The sequence below is a fragment of the Malurus melanocephalus genome, unplaced genomic scaffold (assembly GCF_030028575.1).
Source record: "Malurus melanocephalus ecotype Western Australia unplaced genomic scaffold, MMel_1.1 scaffold_54, whole genome shotgun sequence".
Classification (NCBI taxonomy): Eukaryota; Metazoa; Chordata; class Aves; order Passeriformes; family Maluridae; genus Malurus; species Malurus melanocephalus.
This window is the reverse complement of record NW_026623286.1, coordinates 253,900-274,254: the sequence shown is the minus strand read 5'-3', so window position 1 is coordinate 274,254 and position 20,355 is coordinate 253,900. Positions and strand designations below refer to the sequence as shown.

Sequence of the window (20,355 nt, the reverse complement as noted above, 5' to 3'; positions counted from 1 at the left end):
TGGGTAGATTTATAAAAGCACTCTAGTTCAGATCAGAAGTACAGCTTTGAAGTGAGTTTTCTAATCATTGCCCTTTGCCATGCCTCATTCCTCACCATAAAGCAAGCACTGATATCACTCCTTTTGGAGGACATCACTCCTTTCATATGCCATCACCCCTGGAGATTTTCTTTTTCTGCAGGAAATGAGCATCCACTSTGCCAGGCCACACTGCTGCCAAAGGAAAGCCCTCAAAATGCATCAGTGGTGGGCAGCACCTCCGCAGCACTAGTCAGGTTCCAGCTGCCCCTGTCCCCTTCCAGGCTGTGCCAGGGGTGGACACTACCATGGACAGGAACTGGCATCCAGCTTGCAAGCCCTTGGAGGTGCCCCGGTTCACTGGGTTTGCATGGCCTGGCTTTTTGGTAGCAGGAGGGGCTACAGAGGTGCCTTCATGCTGCCAGAACTTCCATCATGTCCAGCAGAGCCARTCCCTGGTGGTGCCAAAGATGGATTTGCCGGTGACCAAGGCTGGGCCAAYTGGAAATGGTGGTAATGCCTCTGTGACAACAGATTTAGGAATAAATCAAAACAAGAGTTGTTGCACAGTTGTAATTGCAGCCAGAAAAGCAGGGTGAGAAWATGTGACAGGAACAACCCTGCAGACACCAGGGTCAATGCAGGAAGGACAGGAGGTGCTCCAGGWGCTGGAGCAGAGATCCCCCTGCAGCCCGAGGTGCAGCCCGWGGTGCAGCAGCTGTGCCCCTGCAGCCCATGCAGGTCCATGGGGATGCAGAGATCCCCCTGCAGCCCCTGCAGGAGCCSCACACGGAGCAGGAGGAGGCTGTGGTCCTGTGGGAGACCCATGGAGAGAGGGGCCCTGCTCCCAGGCTGGAGCAACCTGTCCTGGGAGGGTTTGCTCCTGGTGGAAGAGTGACCCATGCTGCAGCAGTCTGGGGAGCACTGCTGCCTGCAGGATGGACTCACATTTCAGCAGTTTGCAGGSAGCTGCTGCTCATGAGATGGAATCAAATCAGAGAAGTTTGTGGGAAACTGTCTCCTGTGGGTGGGACCCCATGTGCAGCAGGGGAAGGACTCCTCTCCCTGAGCAGCAGGAGAAGCCATGGGTGAAYTGACCATAACCCCCATTCCCTGTCTCCTTGCACCACCGGGATAGGAGGTAAACCTGGAAAGGAGGGAGGTGGGGGGAAGGTGTTTTTAAGGGCTTGTTTTACCTCTTATTATTCTGCTGTGATTTTGTTAGCAATGAGTTCATATCTCTAAGTTAAGCTTGTTTTGCCCATCATGGAATTTGCTGAGGGACATCTCCCTGTCCTTATGTCAACCCATGAAGCCTTCGTTCRCTAAATTTTCTCTCCTCGGTCCAACTGCAGACGGGAGAGAGTGAGCACCATCAACCCCCAACACCTGTGTGAGACAACAGGTGTTTTGCACGTCACAAAGCTATGTGAGCTTTTGTTGCTTTTAGTTATTTGAAAAAAAGCTGTTCTTGGTGCTTCTGGATCTTGCTACAGTGGTTACAGTGGTGTGCTCCACTCCTGGCAGCAGTAGTCACTCCAGCCGTCCTCCCRGAGACAGGCAGTGTGCTTGAAAGAGCTCAGCTCAGCCTCTCAATAGCGATGTGTTTAATTGCTTAAACCTCTATTTAACACTGATACATTATTTCCTCCTGAGAAAGAAATAAATTCTTTAGCCTAGARAAAGGAGATGATTCTGGAGCAGCGAAAGTAAGCTGTCCCATGGTAGGAAAGCCAGTGTAACTGTGTGAGCCTTGTGCTCAGTTCTCAGGTGGGAGACAGAGCCATAGAAACAGCGTTGTCGCACTGTGCCAGCCAGGAAATCATCCACTAGTCAGGGAGGCATGTTGCACCTCTCCAGAACTCCACAGGGAATAGAAATGTCCCGCCAGGAGCTCGGTGCCACTTGCAATAAGGATGAGACACAGTAAGGCACATTTTATCATCCAGCATTTTGTACCTGCACATAACATCCTATGTTTATCACATCCTCAGTGTGTTGTTCACTTACAGCATCAAATTTCAAATCTCACTATAGGATGGGGAGTGATATCAACACAAATGTCTGTGGTGAAACTTACTTATTGGCAGAAGGGAGTTTCTAAATGAGTTACGATATTCTTCATCTGATTTATGCTGAGATATCCCAGATACTTRGGGCAGAAGTAAACTAGGATGAACACGTATTTTCCATCTGCCAGTATTGTCCATATGTCACAGGGACATGAAAAAACACACATTTTTACATAAGAAGGGGAAATTCTTTCCTCTATCTGAATTAATTTAAAGTCCTCCTTTTATGCTCCCATACTTCCTTATCATTTGATAGGGTTGATAGCATTGTTGATTTAAGCCTAAGAGGAGTATTATAATTTTGCATTTCTTCTGTCCAGTTACCCCTCAAAACATTGCCCTGAGTTAAGGAATAAAGTTAGTGGGATTTACAGTCTAGCTTTTTGGTACAACAGCAAGAAACCGATTCAGATTAGGTCAGGTTAGGTTAGGTTAGGTTAGGTTAGGTTAGGTTAGGTTAGGTTAGGTTAGGTTAGGTTAGGTTAGGTTAGGTTAGGTTAGGTTAGCTTATCTTAGCGTCGGGTAAGTTGGGCTGGGCTTGGCTGGGCTGGGCTGGCTGAGGATCGGGGCAAATGCAGCGGAACATTTGGGTTTAGAAACTTCGTTCTCGGGAAGTGCAGTTTGTTCCTGCTTAGTGCTACATGCGGTGACGTCGTGGGGTGGGGGAAGAGGAAAGAGGAGGGGTGATCTCCCAACAAACAGCTGCTGCAGCTGCAGAGAGGAAAAAGGAGAAAGCTCAGGAGTACCAGCAGCAATCCGACCCCTGCAACAGGTAATACCTCTTGAGTGCAGGTGACATAGACCGCTCAAATGCAAACAGGAAAGGGGGAAAAACCAGTGGGCGGGATGTGCGCATCAGCTTTACACAGCAGCCCGTCTTCCTGAACTGCAGGGCTTGCAGCTTGTCACAGGGGTGGAGAAGGGGAAGACACAGAAGTTCAGACCAACAGGACTTAGTGTGACTTAGAAGGAAACCATGTCAGCAGAGGGAATTTTCGAGCAGCTCTTTCCTGCTGAAAAAAAAAACCAAAACAAAAAAAAAAAGGGGGACATTGCTCTCTGAAAAAAAAAAAAAAAAAAAGGGGGACATTGCTCTCTGGTTTCAGCATGAGGGCTGGTTCCTCATGTGTGGTCAGCCAGCACGGGCTCAAAGGAAAGCGGCCGGCGCAGGAGCCCGGAGGGGCAGGGAAGTGTCCCCAGTAGGCAGGCATGGGTGGGACCCTCGGGTGGGACACGCCCTGAGTGTGGCCTCTGTCCTGGCTCCCCGCAGGGCACACATGGATGGGACAGGGGACACATGGATGGGACAGGGGCTGGCCTGGGCTGGGTGCCGCTGCTGTGCTGTCACCTTAGCCCACGGCGGAGCCTGGTCCTGACCACCCTTGCGACACTGCGAGCACTCGCCTCCGTGCTTGCCTTGGGTGGCAACGACCACAGGGACACGCTGAGCGCCTTCAGGATGAAAACAGTAAAATGCAACAGTTACACTTCTGTGAAATTTCTGCCTGAGGAAATACATCAGTCCTTGCAGCTAAAATGATAAAATCTTTGCACTGTGCTAGTTCTGACATTTCTTACATTTTATATAGTTTTCTGTGTTTTGAGGCCACCGAGAAAGCAGATAAGTTTTTCTAGTAGGGTTGATWTTACATATGATAAGTGCATCCGTAGCATTTCAATGTATTTGGCATAACATCAACCACAGTAAATAAGGTGAAACAGGCAACCAAAACAGCAGACAGCAAGTGCAGCCTTCTGAGTCTATCTCGTGCAAGACCCGTGTTTGTTTTCTTTCTCCTGTGCTCAGTACTGAAATGTGCCGTGGCTCTCCAAWGCCTTCAGATGAAAGAAACTTGAAAGCCTTAAAGCAAATCACACTGCAAGGACAAAAATGTGGCAGCAGGTCAGGCACCAGGGTGGCAAAGTGAGATTTGGAAGACGGCAAATCTGGGTCATGCTCAGGGTCTGAACCACTACCTGATGGGTAGTCCATGTTTTATCTGCGGCACTGCTGCAGAAGCAGATTCTGTGAGCTAAAGGTGGAATCTTTCTGGGAATCTAAATAAAGACCATTGCTTCTRCCAGTGACCTTTCACATAGAAGCAGAATTTTGTGTTGTGACACATAGCTGTTGGGACAGGGAAATAGGTTATCTTCAGCCTGCTTCTGTTTCTCTAGGTAAAAAGGTCAGCCTTTGGATGAGAAAGACCTTAGTGAGAAGTTACATTTCAGTTTCCTTTTATCACACTGAAATCACCTTTCAGTCTCTTCAGATTTCTTCACTTCTGTGAAAGGCTTTTGTTTGGTCTTAAGTACCTTTTGTGTGGGGATTAACAAAGTAGGTTGAAAAAAGCATCATGCATTCTCAGATCAGGCACAGTGGAGAGCATCAGCAAAGGCAGGGAGCTGGGCTGCTCGCAGCTCCAGGGCTGGAATCTGTCCACTGTGTGACAGCAGCACACTGCCCACCACCACATCCCCACAGCAAGGGGGAGTATGGGGCCCTCCATAAATGTCAACAGTCTGTACACATTTCAGCAGTCACGGGTATACTTTAAAGATGATGTGCTCCGAAGTGCAACAGCTGCCACATCGCCAAAGCACCAGTGTGAGCCTGCGTTTACAAATGTTACTCCCTGTTTAGTCAAGATTAAGTACCTTAAGAACTGCAAAACCAACAGTTTTCTAGCCAACCAATGCAGGAAGGGTTTGGAAAATAAACCCAAATCACTGAAAGACAGGCTCCGAGGATGACAGACAGATGTAGCAAACTAAACTTCAGAAGAGAGAAACCATATGCTCAGCTTGCATCCAGTGCAAAACTCACACAGCAGTATCCAACCAAAGAGAGTGGTGGAGCTGCTGACTGGAAATCTCAAGATTTTCATGTCTGTTCCTGTAAGTTCCACACAGTAATTCCTATCCATCCAGTAATAAGGCTGTTTCTTAACACAGAACAACGTTCTTAATTTTTTGTCTTTTTATAAATCTAAAATTTCCCCACTTTTTCTTATCACAAGTTGGAACCAAGTGTCATTCAGTAATAAAACAGATGGAATTTAGGTTCAATATCAATAAAACTCACTGGACTTCAGCTCAATTCAGTTGTATCCTACATTTCCCAAAAGGAGGACATATGGAATAGATTCTTTTTTTTTGGGTCCTTATAGGTCTTATTGGCATAGTATCAGAGGACAGTAATGTGTCTTGGGAGATATTCCCACAAATCCTTTTGTGCAAATATAAGGGATGATATGAATAGCAGTCATCCTACATAACTGGAAGAGAGGAAGACAAGTACTTTTTTTGACCTCCCTGCGATTTACTTACAGTAAAAATTGAGAAGACCTCTTTATCTAGATCCATTTAAATAACTCTGTATTGTTACTTATGGCCCAATGCTAGGAATAAAGTATAGGCATTTATCACATTTAGACACTTTTGTACAGAGAAGTTTACTCCATTTGTTAAKGTACAGATATAAATGAAATGATGTTTGGTGGCAGAGACACACCACACGAACACACAGGATCAAGGTACAACTTAAAGAGAATACTACTTACTGGGACAGAAAGTTAATGGGTCCAACACAGGAGATGAATTCTAAGTTAATTTCCAAAAAAAGTAGTCATACAGCTGGAGAATAGGCAAGTCTCTCAGAACAGGCCAGAGGAAAATACATTTATGGGAASTCAAGTCTATCCAGAGCCTTGGAAGTTTTGCAAAAAGTCAGAGTGTCCACAAAAATTAGGTTAGAATGGTAATAAATATTAGTCTGCTCCAACAGGAGAAGATGGTTCTTATTAAATGCAACTTGAATCCAGCAGGCAGTGGAGTGTCTTTGTTTAGATATTTTTTCTTCTGGAGGCACAAATATTGCTTTATGGCACATATCACCCTAATGATTGGTAGAAACTCAGAAAAATTTTTTGAGCATCTCTAAGTAGCAAGCAGGGGAGCCTTTGATCCATTAGATAGTTCTGCTCTGGGACTTCTGGGAGACACAGATTACACTGATCTGTTTCTATTTCATAGAATCATAGAATCATAGAATCATAGAATCATAGAATCATAGAATCATAGAATCATAGAATCAAAGAATGGTTTGGCTTGGAAGAGACAGTAAGAATTTATGTATTACATTCAGATTCATCTAGTTCCAAGACCCCTGCCATGGGCAGGGACACCTATTAGACCCGTTGCTCAGAGCCTCATCCTTCTGGCAGGCTTGAACAGTGACAGGGATGGGGCATACACAACTTCTCTGGGCAACCTGTGCCAGTGGTCAGCACCCTCACAGTAAAAAAYGTCTCCTTAATATCTAATCTGACTCTGCCGTCTTTCAGTCTAAAGCGATTCCCCTTTCTCCTGTCACTATATGCTCTTGCAAATAGTCTCTATCTAGTTAAATTCTCTTCATGTACTGGAAGGCCACAATTAGGTCATCCTGAWGTCTTCTCCAGGCTGGACAATCTAATTCTTTCAGGCTTTCCTCATAGGACAGGTGCTCCATAGCTCTGATCAACTTGTTGACCCTCCTCTGGACTGTGTCCATCAGGTCCCTGTCCCTCCTGTGCTGGGTTCCCAGAGCTGGGTGCAGTGTTCCAGGTGGGGTCTCAGCAGAGCAGAGCAGAGGGGCACAATCCCCTCCCTCCCCTGCTGCCCACGCTGCTTTGGATGCAGCCCAGGACACGTTTGGCTCTTTGGGCTGGGATTGCTCATGTCCAGCCTCCCCCAYACCAACACCCCAAGCCCTTCTTGGCAGAGCTGTTCCCAATTTYAGCTCTTTTCCTTTGACTGACTAACATGTCCAAAGAGGGTGCAGTTTCTTACTGTTATAAAATGCTGTTTTAAGTCTTATAGTTCATTATTTTCAATTTCCACAGGTTTACCATGAACATGTACCTGTTCGTGTATGACTTAATGCAATTCTGTGGACATTCATGGATATTTACAAATATGATGATCAGGTTCATGACATTTGGAAAGGGTAAGATTCCTTCTCTATTTTCCTTAAACATTTTAAGAGGGAGTAACAGACACGCAGAAAATATCACATTAGAGATAAGGTTAATATTCTGAACGTGTGTATGTCCAATACCAGGTACTGTAATTCAATTAGAAAGATAATTCATTAAAAAAACTGAACAAATTACCTGTGCCTGTGTTATCCCCTTATCACCTGGAGTGAAGCTCTTGTTTTGCTAATGAGCTTTAATATTCAGCAGCATGCTAGTAACTTTTGAATTAGACATAGACCTMAATGTGACTGGGTCCAGTCATTATGGCAAATACTAATCTTACTGAAGCCACCAGAAGGGAATATCGTTGTGGTTATTGCACATGACTCTATCTTCAAAAACATTACAAAATATTTCTCTTTCTATTGCCTGGGGTTAAGACACAAAAATGGAAAACTAGTGACTGGAAATTTAAAATTATTTATAATGGTGACCGTTGTAAGCATATAAAATGCCTACTTTCTGGRCTACTTGTTCTAGACAGTACCATAGATACAGATACAGGCCAGAATTCAACATCTCCTAGTGTTTAGAAATTCCTCATGCATTTCCTCAACATTTTCTCCTATTTAGAAATACCTAAAGCGATATCTCTAAACCAGAGCATCCTGCACAGTGTTTGCCCATGCAGTAAATATAGGGAATTTTTTTCTCAGCTTCCTGCCTCTGTGTCAGAGCCACACACACAGAGTGGATTGCCTCCTCCACTCCCTGAAGCTTTGCTTCTGCTACCCAGAAGTTTGGTACAGCATGAACTTATTTCTTGTCATTTCCAGTGATGATAGAGTAAAAGCAAACCCAGTAGGTGCTCCAGACTTTGCCACATAACCATCCTCTAATCYTCCTCTTCCCTTTGTCTGTAGATTCGCTGGCTGACACGTTTTACTCCATAGGACTTGTAATGCGCCTTTGCCAGTTGTTATCTGTACTGGAGATCCTACACATCCTCGTTGGCATTGACAAAAGCCGTCTCCTCCCCAGGTTTTTGCAGGTAAGTTTGTTSCTCAAGACTCTCCTCTCATGACTGACACACATGAGCTTGGGCTCAACTACCCTGAAAGTTGTACCTGCACCCTCTCTCAGGGAGCCTGGTCTGCTGATTGTTTGCTAACTGCAGGAATTGCTTCCTCAGAACTGGGCTGGTTGGGAAAGAACTGTTGTCTCAACCTTTTTCTGAGTGAAACTGAGCAGTGAGTGCCCCATACTTGGCCCTCAGCAGGGACTCAGAAAATGTCCAGATGAGTGGCCACCTGAAAAAGTGGGTCAGTGGCCAACTGCAGTGGCCAAATAAAATTCCAGGGGCATTCGGCCTTTCTATTTTSTCCCTTACATAACCTCCCAGCATCCCTGTAGTCCTCCAAAAGTTAGCTTCCCATCCTTTCAGAGGTGATACACTCTGTTTTCCTCTGAGCTCCAACATTAATTTCTCTGTTTAACCAGGCTGGTCTTTTTCCTTCCTGGTTTGTCATATGTTCAGCCATTGGCAGAAAGCCAGACAAAAGATCACATGCTGTAGCAGAAAGAAAATGACACATTTTCCTTGACACACTGTTCTTTTCTCCCTTTTGGGCATTAATCTCAAGTTTTGGGGTTTTTTCCTTAATGCATTGGAAAAAGCAAAATTATAACTTGAATTTACCTTCTAACTTTTCCAATCTTTAGCATTTGAATACTGGTGAAACTCGTACTGCTCTCAGCACTCAGAAGGTAGAAGATGAAGAGTARTTAGTTATGTTTTTAATTTTCTGGATAACCCATGTTTGTCAAATGACACATTTATGAGTGAAGATGTTCCTCTTTTCAAATCTCCATTAACTAATTGTCTAAATAACTAATTAACTAATTGATTAATTGACTAATACAGATCTCTGTTCTTTACACTGCTCACTAAGTATGGTAGCAAATTCATCAAAATGCAAGTGAGTGCTTTTCCCTSCCTAAATCCACATGCTTTTACACTAATCTAGGGAAAGAAAAGTCCCCTCTCTAATATGACCTGTAACAAATTTCACATCATGTCTTGGAGAGAAGAACAGCCTGCTCTTAGTCATTAAAGCAAGGCTTGTCCTGGCAGAGTTTACACATTCCCCAGCCCTGACATAGTCTGTTTCTCTCCTAGCCAGAAGGCAGAGATCGGGGAAGCTTGCACAAACACTGTTCTCTGTTGCCACAAATGACATTAGTATAAAATGGATATTCTGAGCAAGAAAACGGTGACCTTTCTTGGGCAGCACCGTTTATGCAATGCTCTCCAGGGCAGCATGGGGAGGCGGCTCCAGGAGCCACATGGCACTGTGACTCTCAGTGTTCACCTCACACCAAATACGGCCTTGGATCCGTACTTTCCCCAGCTGCACTTTCACCACAAACAGTTCTCTTCCCTTGATGTTAGTAGCAGCCTCATGCTGTCCAAGCAAGATGTACAAGCTCTTTGGAGAAGACTCTGCTTTTATGTGGGTTACCCACTTTGGCTGAGAGTGCAGGTTAAGCAGCTGTGTACCAACACTATTACCACGCCTTGTCACACTTTCCTCACTGCCTCTTAGGAATTAAATGAGCTAGGGAAGTACAGTTAGTTAAGAGATGCTTACCTTGCTGCCTAGTAGACTACAGCATTGGTAAAGGTACAAGAATTTGATTGCACTGATTCTGTGCTCCCACCACCTATTCTGACTCTGAGCTTTTATACATATCCTTGTATGCATCCCTCATAACAGGCGCATCTGCAGTGAAGTTCACCTTGGATGAGCACTGGGATGAGAGAACAGCTGGCTTAGGCAACGTCAGGGAAGCACATGGGTGGAGGTATAAATTAACATTGAATAAAACAAGCTGTGAAAGGGCCCTGTGGTGGCTGGTGGTTCTTTAGGCATCATAACAAATACAGGATTTAAATTAATCCTTGAGTGAAAGATTTCTGCCTTCTATTGAATTTGCTGTGATTTAGGAGCTTTTAAGAAAAATACTTTGAGATACACATTACAGATAGTGAAAAACAACTSAGAGAAGTCTTCTGGAAAGACTCATCGAGGGACAAAGTCTCAGGGCCACCAGACATCTGAATAAGGTAGATCACAAGTCACATCATGAGAGAAAGATGAATTCTGTGTGAGAGATGTGCTGTGGGAAGGTGAGGCAGGGGATGGTCACAAAGCTGGTGCAAAGGGATGTCTCTCAGGACACATCTTGAATAATTGGAGGAGGGCAGGAGAACATGTCACATGCCATTATTGTCACCAAAACAGAAGATAATGAAAGGTGTTACTCCTGGCTGGGGAGTAAAAGCTGACAAGACTGGTACCACAGTAAGGAAACAGGAAAGTGTAACAAAATTCAGGTGAACGAGTTTTGTAAACCTAACAGCAGTTCTTCATCCTGTGCAAACAGGATTTGATTTACCAAACTAAAAGCAATGTACTATGGCTTTGTGATAAAAACTTTTATTTTTAACTTTAAATATTTAGCAACTTTTCTGACTTTCTTTTTTTTTTTTTAATTTTATTTTATTTTATTTTATGTTCACTAAATTGAAGAGCTATGTAAGAATTCAGGTACCAAGTGCAATACTGCACAGTCATGGTTATTAAAAAATGGAAGTGAATGTGCTGTTTCCTCTAGCCAAATTTGCTCTGTTTCACTTACTTGATYAAAGAACTCAGGCTGTCTTGCAGAAATTTACGTCACTCTACAGAACTTGCTGTATCCTGTGAGAGATCAGTGTCGGAAAAGGAAGGTAATTCCAATTTGATTTTAAAGAAGGAATGAAAACTGAAAGCGTATTCATGCTTTGTGATATGTTAGCACGTACTTCCTTTTCTTGAATGTGAAAACAGGACTTGTAGTTCTGTGCGTTTTTTTAATTTTGAAGCAAGAGATTAGCAACAGAGAATATTGCATTTTAATTTATGCAAGGATGGATGATCCATAAAGGAAATGATCCATGGCTGAGCAGCAGCACATGCATTTTATCTATGGGTGTATACGTGTGTATTCACATATGTGTGTGTATTGACTCCATGTATATATGCTTACAGATACGATTGTACAGAGGCACAATATCAACACACACTACTCTTCTCCAGGTAGCACCCTGCCTCTTCACTTAGAGAAAAGGTCCTCAGCCTCTGACCAACTGCTGCATTTACCTTTGATTTGTGTGGGTTACCTAAAGCTAGGAGTACTATGAAAGGAAAGAGAATAAGGCAATCAGGCAACCTTCTGATTTATGCAGAAAGAGGTAGGATGTCACTGTCTGTCCTCATGGGGACATTAGGATTGTCTTGAGCAGCCAGGTCTGTGYCCTGCCCCACAGATGTGCTCCAGAGCAAGGCCATGTGTTTCTGGTTTCAGTGTCTGGTGGCTGCTTTGTGCAGCCCATTGCTTGCCAGATAAGCCTGCAGTCTAACAGCAACAAAATACCTCAAGGGGACCACTTTGTGCCATGTTTAGTTTCCTGCTCTTGYGAGTGTGTAACATACATTACAGTCTGGTTACTGAGTTATTCCATCATATAACTAGTAAAGCTGAGTGCCTCCATTGCTCCCCTTSTCCAGTGTGAATCTCTGATGGYGGAAGTCTGCCGAGCCTCATCTAGRTGGTTCTCACTGCCTTGTGTTTCTACTTGTATMCYGGAGTGAGGAGAAAATCCACAGCTTCCTCCTCTTCCAGAGTATGAGGCTGAATTTTGGGTCTTCATAGTCACTCTGTCTCACTGGCCAACATACACCTTTTTGAAACCAGAGATGGTAGCTACCTTCCTACTGCTTGTCCTATCTCTCACTAAAATGGGACCAGATCCTGATCATTTATCCCATGCTGTTTTCCATTTTCACCCACTTCTTGAAGAGTGAGTGAACCTCTCTTTTGGAAAATCTTCTGATATATAAAAACATGTCCATCTTTTCATTATCATGATAAAGCTTTTGGTCTCTAGGACAATTACGTGTGGCAATTCTCTGAAATAGCTCTTGTATTAACAATATTGCAGAACTCTCTCTCCACATCTCTGATTTTAGGGTCTGATTTTAGGTAACAAAATGCCCACACCACCAATGTTGCATCCTTTACCACTCTTCATCTAACAATTTTAACTCAGATTCTATTTTTCCGTTCTCTCCAGCACACAAATCCCATCCAATGCTCACAGCTTTTACCTTTGTTTTGATTTCCTTCTTGTGATGGTTGCCCTGCCATGTTTCTTGTATCTCTGTTCTATCTGGTTTCAGATCTGCATCAATACTTCCAGTTTCCCCATGTTTTTGCCATGTTCCTCAGCATCAGAGTACAAACACAGGACATATTAGCTCTCACTTTCCAATTCCTGACCCATCTCTATGGAAGTCTGCCAACATCTGACCTTTTTGGAAATCAATTGCTCATTTAGGGACCTATGGGATCAGCAGCACAAGATGATGGTGAGAGGAGGAGGAGAAACAGCAAACCCATTTTTAGCTGTTGTGGCTCCTCAATGCTTTCCAAGATGGGGAACCAGATCCCTGGGAAATGACATAMTCTCTTTCTGTATGAAAAATTGCTCTCACTAATTTTGCTGAATAGTGAAGTGAAGGCTGCTTTATCTAACAGGCGTGGTTTGCAGAAATAGAGTACGAAGTGAGAATGGTCCATGCAGGAACCTGTAAATATTATGTAGCAACACTACCACACAAATTTGCTAAGAGGCAAAATTCTTACTTTGTTTAATGTAGGAGTAAGGGGAAACCAAACTGATAAAAACAACCTTGGTAATACACTTTCATTTTGTAACTTTTAACTGACTTGATATTGCAACCTCTGAAATCATTAAAACTAAGGTACCTTATCGAAGACATGGCAATGGGTAAGCAAACGCAACCTGATATATTGATTCATATAAACTGCTTAGGTACATGTTTTTTTACTGCAATACTTTCAGAATGTCAGAGTGAATTGGTTCTGTTCTGGGACAGCTTGACAAACAACTCTTGGCAGTATGCTTACTTTACAGGACAGGGCATAGATACTGTTAGAAAACTTGTCAGGAAAGCTGCAAAAAGACACACTTGGTTTGAATTTCTTGAGCTTTARTATTAACGAAGTATTTGTTTTAAGCTGGAGACACTGCCTGTTTAATCCACTTTTATCTTTTCATTTGTGGGTTGGATAAAGTTCAACCACTAGAAAAATGTTAGAACATAAATACTATGGCAATCATTCACGTAAGTGACAAGCTTAAACCCACTTCCCCTAACAAAGAATAAGATGGAGAGAAAGATAAGGAATTCTACTTTTCCTCCTTTTTTCTGCAAATCTTACATAAAAGAGATTCCTTGGGACACAGATCTCCAAGATATGAAAAACAGAGCTGGGAGTGTAAGATTAGTACTTTCTGGCACACGACCCCCCCAGAAAGGGCCATCTGTATCCCACTGCCTCCCACACAGCCTACAAGCAGGGAAGCTTATCCTTGCCAGCCCTCCAGGCACCCACGTTTAGTGGGAATAGTCTTTGCTTCCATGACCTCCACAGGCTCATCCACAGAGTTCCTTGGATACAAACCCAAGTTATCCCAGCTGGAAAGCAAACCTCCACACTTACCATAACAGGTCTCTGATGCTGCAGCCAGCAGCGTCCGCTTCCCTCTGCTGAAGGACCTTGAATAAAAGCAGGCCACGATGCAAAGCTGATTCACTGCTGATTTTGTGTAAAGAGAACTCCTGTTTTGCCAAAATGCCACAGAAATAACAGCTACAGAAGGTGCTACTTGAATTCAAAATTTTCTTTTCTTTTCAGATCACTGAGAGAATAATTGTTTTATTTGTCGTGATMAACAGTCAGGAAGAAGTTCAAGGGAAATATGTCGTGTGTGTTTTATTTTTCCTTTGGAATTTATTAGATGTGATCAGGTAAGGAGGCAATGTCAAAACCAGAGGGGAAATGGGTTATTCTTGCCAGTAGAACTCCACCCCCACTGTGTAGCAGGCTAATTTAATTATTTCAAAATTGGCAAAGCATATTATTCATTTTTAAATAAAAGMTCAAACCTTTTAAGTTACTTAATGTTTTTTACAAGAATCCACATGGTTGAGTGGCAGASCAACTTACAGATGTAAGATAGAGCAATGCATTAGCAGGCTGCATTAGCATTTGTAGTTCCAAGGCTTTGATGTTTTTAACAAAAGCTTAGAAGGAACTCACAACTACCTTCTGGAGAATAGCAATTCCTGAAACCATCCTGGTTGCCATTACCATTCTGTTGCTTTATTATTTTATTTTTTTATCCACTTTAATCCAAGATTGACAGCACAGTAAGGCAACATGAGCAAAACTTCTTGCTAAGGCAGAAAGACTATTCTGGGTTAGTTGCATTGTGCTTTCCAAAAAGCCAAGAGCTCTTGCTGCAGAGACAGAGTTTTGGTGTAGTAGACAAGAACAGCAAATATTTCTCATATGTAACATAAACATCTATGAATCTTAGTTTGTAGACTTATAGGAGGTCAGACAAGTGGAATGAAGAAGCATTTTAAGAAGACACAGCTCTCACAGCAACCTATGAATTGCTGCAATTGTTTTTTTTCCTGCTGAAATAGCTTTCTGCTAATTTAAATATGTTGCTTAGGGGACTGAATGAAGAATATGGATCTAGACATCAAAAGCAATGTATTTTATAAAAGAGATCTGAAGAAGCAAAATGTCAGATAGAATTGATAAAGATTTTAGGTCAGCTTCAGAGTATTTTGAACTACATGTGTTAATAGGCTACTGCTTGCATTAATTGATTATAGTTCCATCCCATTTCTTTTCGAAGTCTGTAAAGCTAAAATAGTAGAATCTAATCTGAAACAAAAAGGTTCTGTGCAGCTGGAAAAATGCCAAAAGTATAAACAATATTGGCTGTAAAGTCCTCTCAGTACATAATAGTCCTATTSATGCACTGTTATTTTCTACCCTTGCTAAAGAACAGACTTCAGCACCACTGCAGTAACAGCAGTTGTTTAACAAGAAAACTGTTGTGGTCCATAGMAGCAAATGACCAATTCAAATAAACCATAGTATGACTCACTAGAATTAGAGTTTTTACCTGATTTTTAGAATTTTTACCTGATTTATTTTACAGCATCAGTGCCAGGTTCTAATATCTCAAAGAAAAGTTTATGTCTAAAAGTGCATAGTGATCTATTCCATCCCTTAGTCAACTACTCTTGAAGTATTACAAGTTATTCCACATAAACTTAAAGGCACATCAATTTTCCTGAAGGACTTCTTACTATATGCATCATGGCTAGTGATACACTGAGAGCAAATTCTGTGAGGTTTTCTGTACCTGCTTTCCTGCTTATACCATGAACAGCCCATGAGGTTATAYAGAGAGGGAGTGGCTGTTTCCTTCTTATATTGGGTTGACATTCAGCTTTAAAAGCAACAATAATAAAAAATGGAGACAATTCTGAGGTTGCAGAGGGCATCCTTGAGGGACAATRGTACATTTTCAGCCTATCAAACTCTTCTGCAGTCAAGGTATGATGTAAAATTGATCAAATTAATCAATGAGAATGGAATACCAGAACTGCRTTTAACATTAGTTTCATCTGTCATTAAGTTCTGGGTAATAGATTTACATACCTCTAAGTATGTCTGCAAAAAGTCTTTCAGCTGACCAAAAATGTGATCAGACCTGTTTCTCCAGTGTTTGGAAAGCTGCTGTACCACTTTAAGATCAAACGAAGATTAGGTCACCTTTGGAGACTGAAGTCCTGGGCACTCAGGTCTCCCAATGAGCAACAGTAACAGCCACAGTAAGAACAGAATGCTGCAATACAYTGGAGACCAACAGCTTTTTTAGGACCTATTGCCCCTTCTGAGGTCCAGGAGAGGGGCAGATGTACTACAAAAGGTTAAGTACCTGCAACTGCCTTCTTGTTTAACCTTCTCCAGCAGTGATTCAGATAGCTCCGCAGTTATAAATCAGCATTTTCTCAGCCCCAGGTGACCATCATATTCTGCCTGCCCCTCTCAGTTGCAGCACTCCTGTCTGAAATCCATTTTCTGACAGACCAGTATGAAATCATGCTGGTTTCTGATACAGCGTTCTGACTGGAGGGCTTTATTGCTGTCTGCTTGCTCTAGGGTACTATCATCACAGACAACCCTTCTGAAAAAATRAACCATCTACTTTCAGGCATTGGAACCTTAAAACCACTGCTCACTCTGAAATTTRCTCAGATAGCTCCAAGCTCTTCTGCAATTCCTTTAAATTTTCCAATTTTCCAAATTTCCAATTCCAGTTTTTAAAGACATCATGATTTCTTCTGAGCTCATCTGCTTTCCTCTTATTGCAGATACACTTACAACATGTTGGCAAGAATGGGAATATACTATCTACCACTGACATGGCTCAACTTCTCACTGTGCATCCTGCTTTATCCCCTTTCAGTTCTGGCTAAAGGTAAGGAGGTGGGAAGGGTACCAATCACTTGCTTCCTTAATAAATGTGATCGCTTTGATGGCCATTTGTGTTTAACATAGTTCCTCATGTGTTGCCAAAGTTGTCATAAATGTTTATGCAATGTTTATAAACCTTCATATTAACCTGTATGTCATCTACATTTCTCTTTCATTTTTTTCTTTCATATGGAYTCTCTGGGGTTTGGGGTTTGTGTGACTGGTAGGTTTTGAGGGTTTTTTGTTTGCTTGGTTTTATTTCAATTTTTAAAAATTTTTACTCATTCTTTAAAATGAGTAAAGCAGAAAAATACTGTCATAAAAGACATATAGGTTCCTCCCTTCCAGACTGAGCATATTAGACAGCAAAGCTTCTCCCCTACTGAGGCTGACCTTATTGGCTCAGGCAATGCTTAGCACATTATCATACTTAKACTGAGAAATCTGCCCACTGAGAAGACACCAAAAGCACTTGTTACTGAGAGAACTTGTTAATAAATAGGCTGTACTTATTAACTCTAGTATTAAGAGCAATTAGCACCCCAAACGTACAAAACTGAACCCAAGGAGAAAATGTGCATCCATGCATATGTATAGGTATATAATAGGTAACTCAATTGTACTTTAAGCTTTTTTATGATCTTCCACTTCGTTGTTACTAAGGATTTACCATGTTTTTACAGGATTTGCAATTTGTGTATCACTGCCTTATTTTGAATCCTTTGGCACATACTCCATCAAGCTACCATTTCCATTTGCCTTCTCAATCTACTTCCCCTATGTTCTGAAAATGTACCTGCCAGTGCTCTTTATAGGTAAGTGTTTCATCTTGCAGAAAGCAGGTTCTCAACAAAACTGGGATGCCTATGGCAATAAAAAATCACATCAGTGCTGGGCCTTTCACAAACTAACTTTGCCACATCTCCTGCAGACCACTGCAGGGAAGTGCATCACTGCCTGTTTTGATTTCCAGTATCTTTCAAATACAAATAGTGATACACCATGTATATGGCACATAAAAGCATAAACAAATAAAAATTGTTTCAGTGATCCTAGCTTTACAGCTACATAGAAAAACTTGGTTTTTTGTTTCCTTTTTTTTAAAAAAAAAACTCAATTCCCATTTGATTATACTCTGGTTCTRTGCAACTCATCCTCACCCATCCCGTCTAGCTGGGATAAGATGTTATATCTAAAATAAGTCCTTTGCAACTTGATTTTTCAAAAGAATGAAAAAATTAGGCCACTACAAAACCTTCTTCTCATCAAAATACTTTGGAAAAAWTTCTGCTTAATTAAGCTGCATCACAGAAAATTCTTTGTTCTGTCACTGGCATTAACGTGAATTTGAAGGATCTCATCTTTATGATATAGTTCTGTTCCTAAGTWCATGGAAGAAACTGTGCAAGGTTGCCAAATGAAGGCTCTTACTGTTCCTTCTGAATTAAYTGAAGTTTGAATCCTACTCTCTTGTTCTTACACCATTTTGTGTTTTGATTCAGGAATGTGCTTTATCATCCAGAACCTCTTCTACGAGAGAAAGGCACACCTAGGGACAGGCAACATCAAAAACAAGAGAAGCTAAGTTGATATTTTGTTTGGAAGGACAAAATACGTTCCTAGTGGACTGCTGAATATCATAGGTTAAAAACAAAGTGAACAAAGATTTCTCAATGCCAAACTTCTCTTCRCATGAACATTATCTGTGTAGAATTTTCAGAAAAAGCAGGTCTCTTGAATGCACCTCAAAAATGGAACACCCTTTCAAAACTTTTGAAAGTTTTGACTTCAAATGGCCAGAGTTTTTTAAATTAATATATTTTTTCTAACATATATTATGGAATTCTGAAAAAATTGAAGAGTTCACAATCACACCAACAATACTTATTTCGGTGTTAATGGTTACCTCACKAGCTACAGATACTCTGTAATGACAATATAATTTAATTTGTATGATTACTTTATACAAGGCCATCATGAATGTACCTCASACATAAATGCTAAATTGCTTGGAACTGGAATCTTTGAAGGAGAAGTCAGAACCTTTGCAACCTATGAGATGACATGCTGATTAGCCCCAGGCTTTCACTAAGCATCCCTCACCTTCTGGGCCCATTCTTAATTTATCAAAAGAACATTCCAAAAATGCAGCTAGATCAGAAAGGCATGTGTTAYGGTACTCATCTACTGTATATTCAAGGGGATATTTTAGTGTCAGAAATAAACACTTATGTGCTTCACATGTCTCTCTCTTCCCCTGCAATGATTTTCTTCCATGCTGAAAAGCAGATAGATATGTGCAAAAGAAGTGTGATGTAGTCAGGTCAAATCCATGTCGTTCTTTAAAGGGAACTGAATGACTGTCAAAAGCCATGTGCAAAATTTCTAGGCATTTTACTCAAATGTRTTGCTCCTCATACATCTGGAGGGTAATCTGCAAGAATGCAACTAGAACACAGGCCATTCAAAGGTTCGGAATGAGGAATATACACAGCAACCCAGTGGATTGTACATGCAAAATCAGCCAATAATTCCTTAGAGGCTGGCAGGAGCTTTTCTGATGTTTTATCAGAAAAACATCCATATTGATTATCACCTACATTTCATTTCAAGCATGTGGGGGAGAAAAGTGAGGCTAATTTTTTTTTCAGTTGACTGAAAACTGTGGGAAGRGAGGCAAGAAAATAGGAGTAGGAGAGAAGATAATATTTACAGGGAAACGGAACACTACTACAATATGAAGAGGCTTTTACCTGTATGATTTTTTAAACCATACAGTAAAAGAGGTTATATAAGGCAACAGTGAAGCTAAACTATTTTGTTATGAAAAGTCACCCGCTATAATTTTTGTTTATGTAATAGATGTGGCAGACAATGCCTACAGACTATTGTGATCACTGAGTACTTGCATTCCATAAACAYCAAGATCACACATACAGCAGTTCAGTGTCAACTGTGGATTATTCTTTCTTCAAAGCACTGCAAACAGAGATTTGGAACTTAGTAGAGAAACAGGTGTACTTACACTTTGGCCTTCTGTCCGACCCAAACTGATTCAAGTCTGAACAACGTGAAGAAACATATAGAGCAGGTGAATAAGATGACAATTTTGATGAAGACAGCCAGAATAAGTCCACATCAAATCACTGTATAACTTGCTAAAGTTGAAACATGAACATTTCTCCCTTGGAAATTCAATCTAACATGTTCGTCTCCAAGCTTCCTGGAGTTAACTCTATAGGAGAAAAYATGGCAAGTGATAGTGTATTGGCTTTACATGTCAAGGCTTTGGCAGTGGAGAAGCTGCAAGAATGGCCTCCACAAGAAGGCATGGGCTTCCTCTGTGCCAGAAAMAGCTGGTTCCAGCCAGTTCCAAAATTTGGCCACTGCAGGACAYTGCTGAACCAAACAGCAAAGATGATGGCATGGCATCTCTTTGAAAATGTTAAAAAATGTAAGAAATGTTATGCAGCTACTGTGAGAAAGAAGAGTAAGGAAAATATAAGAGAAATAGCACTGTAGACACCAAGGTCAATGGGGAAGGAGAAAAAGTGCTCCTCTAGGCACTGCAGCAGATTCCCCTGCAGGCCRTGGAGACCATGGTAGACCAGGTTGTTCCTCTGCACCCCATGGAGAAACACAGCAGACAAGGTATCTGCACTGCAGCCTGTGGAGGACCCCAGGCTGGAGCTGGTGGCTGTGCCCTGAGGGAAGCTGCAGTCCATGGAGAGCAAAAGCAGTTCAGGAACTGTGGCCCATTAGGGATCTGCACTGGAGAAGCCTTTTCCTAATGGACTGTAGCTCATGGAAATGACCTGTACCAGTGC

General features: G+C 41.9%; 1 protein-coding gene across 2 annotated transcripts; it reads left to right on the top strand.

The window, feature by feature from the left end:
• The first annotated feature begins 2,756 nt into the window (after nucleotides 1-2,756).
• On the top strand, nucleotides 2,757-19,092 carry HACD4 (3-hydroxyacyl-CoA dehydratase 4). Of its 2 annotated transcripts, XM_057365544.1 has the most exons (7): nucleotides 2,757-2,862; nucleotides 6,977-7,080; nucleotides 7,975-8,102; nucleotides 13,880-13,992; nucleotides 16,426-16,532; nucleotides 17,212-17,343; nucleotides 18,031-19,092. In XM_057365544.1, exons 2-7 carry the CDS (start codon nucleotides 6,984-6,986, stop codon nucleotides 18,111-18,113), a joined length of 660 nt encoding a protein of 219 aa, XP_057221527.1. In that variant the 5' UTR covers nucleotides 2,757-2,862; nucleotides 6,977-6,983; the 3' UTR covers nucleotides 18,114-19,092. The 2 variants fall into 2 exon arrangements, with proteins under 2 accessions (XP_057221527.1, XP_057221526.1); XM_057365543.1 differs by lacking the exon at nucleotides 18,031-19,092 and having other exon boundaries at nucleotides 17,212-18,023.
• Nucleotides 19,093-20,355: the final 1,263 nt, after the last annotated feature.